Here is a 714-nt window from a genome sequence, read left to right on the forward strand (position 1 = left end):
GAGGAGAGAAAGGTGGGAAGTGTCCCAGGGTGGGAGGTGTCCCGAGGTGGGAGCTGTCCCAGGGTGGGAGGTGTCCCTAAGTGGGAGGTGTCCCAAGGGTGGGAGGTGTCCCAAGGTGGGAGGTGTCCCAGGGTGGAAGGTGTCCCTAAGTGGGAGGTGTCCCAAGGTGGAAGGTGTCCCAGGGTGGAAGGTGTCCCAAGGTGTCCCAGGGTGGGAGGTGTCCCTAAGTGGGAGGTGTCCCAGGGTGGAAGGTGTCCCAGGGTGGGAGGTGTCCCAGGGTGGGAGGTGTCCCAAGGTGGGAGGTGTCCCAGGGTGGAAGGTGTCCCAGGGTGGGAGGTGTCCCGAGTGTCCCCGGGAGGAGGAGGAGGAGGAGGAGATCTGGGAAGGGCTGTTTTCCTCGGGAACAGCCTTCGATCCGCTCTGGGCATCTCCGGGTGGGAATCGCCCCCTCCCTGATCCGTGATCCCGCATGGATCGGCCGGAGGAGGGAAAGGCACCGACCTGGGGTTCCTCCTTTTCCACCCAGGAGAAACTCCAGACCCACCTGCGGCTCCTCAAGGACAGGAGGGAGAAACTGCAGGGGATGAAAGCGGCCGAGGAAGGGAAAAGCCTGGAATTGCTCGTGAGTGTCCGGCCCTGGGTGGTGATGGATTTACCCCTTCCCTTCCCTTCCCTTCCCAAACCTTCCCAAACCTTCCCAAACCTTCCCAAACC

At 62.9% G+C, this 714-nt stretch overlaps 1 protein-coding gene across 1 annotated transcript in view; it reads left to right on the top strand.

The window, feature by feature from the left end:
* Window positions 1-391: 391 nt before the first annotated feature.
* LOC113940987 (E3 ubiquitin-protein ligase TRIM39-like) overlaps window positions 392-714 on the top strand; it is a 4,322-nt gene continuing 3,999 nt past the window's right edge. Inside the window, exons 1-2 of the mRNA XM_027632143.1 lie at window positions 392-434; window positions 527-622. Of these exons, the coding sequence (XP_027487944.1) occupies window positions 584-622 (39 nt within the window). The 5' untranslated portion in view covers window positions 392-434; window positions 527-583. The remainder of the gene's footprint in view (window positions 435-526; window positions 623-714) is intronic.

Source organism: Corapipo altera, unplaced genomic scaffold (assembly GCF_003945725.1).
Source record: "Corapipo altera isolate COAL_440 unplaced genomic scaffold, ASM394572v1 60148, whole genome shotgun sequence".
Taxonomy (NCBI): domain Eukaryota; kingdom Metazoa; phylum Chordata; class Aves; order Passeriformes; family Pipridae; genus Corapipo; species Corapipo altera.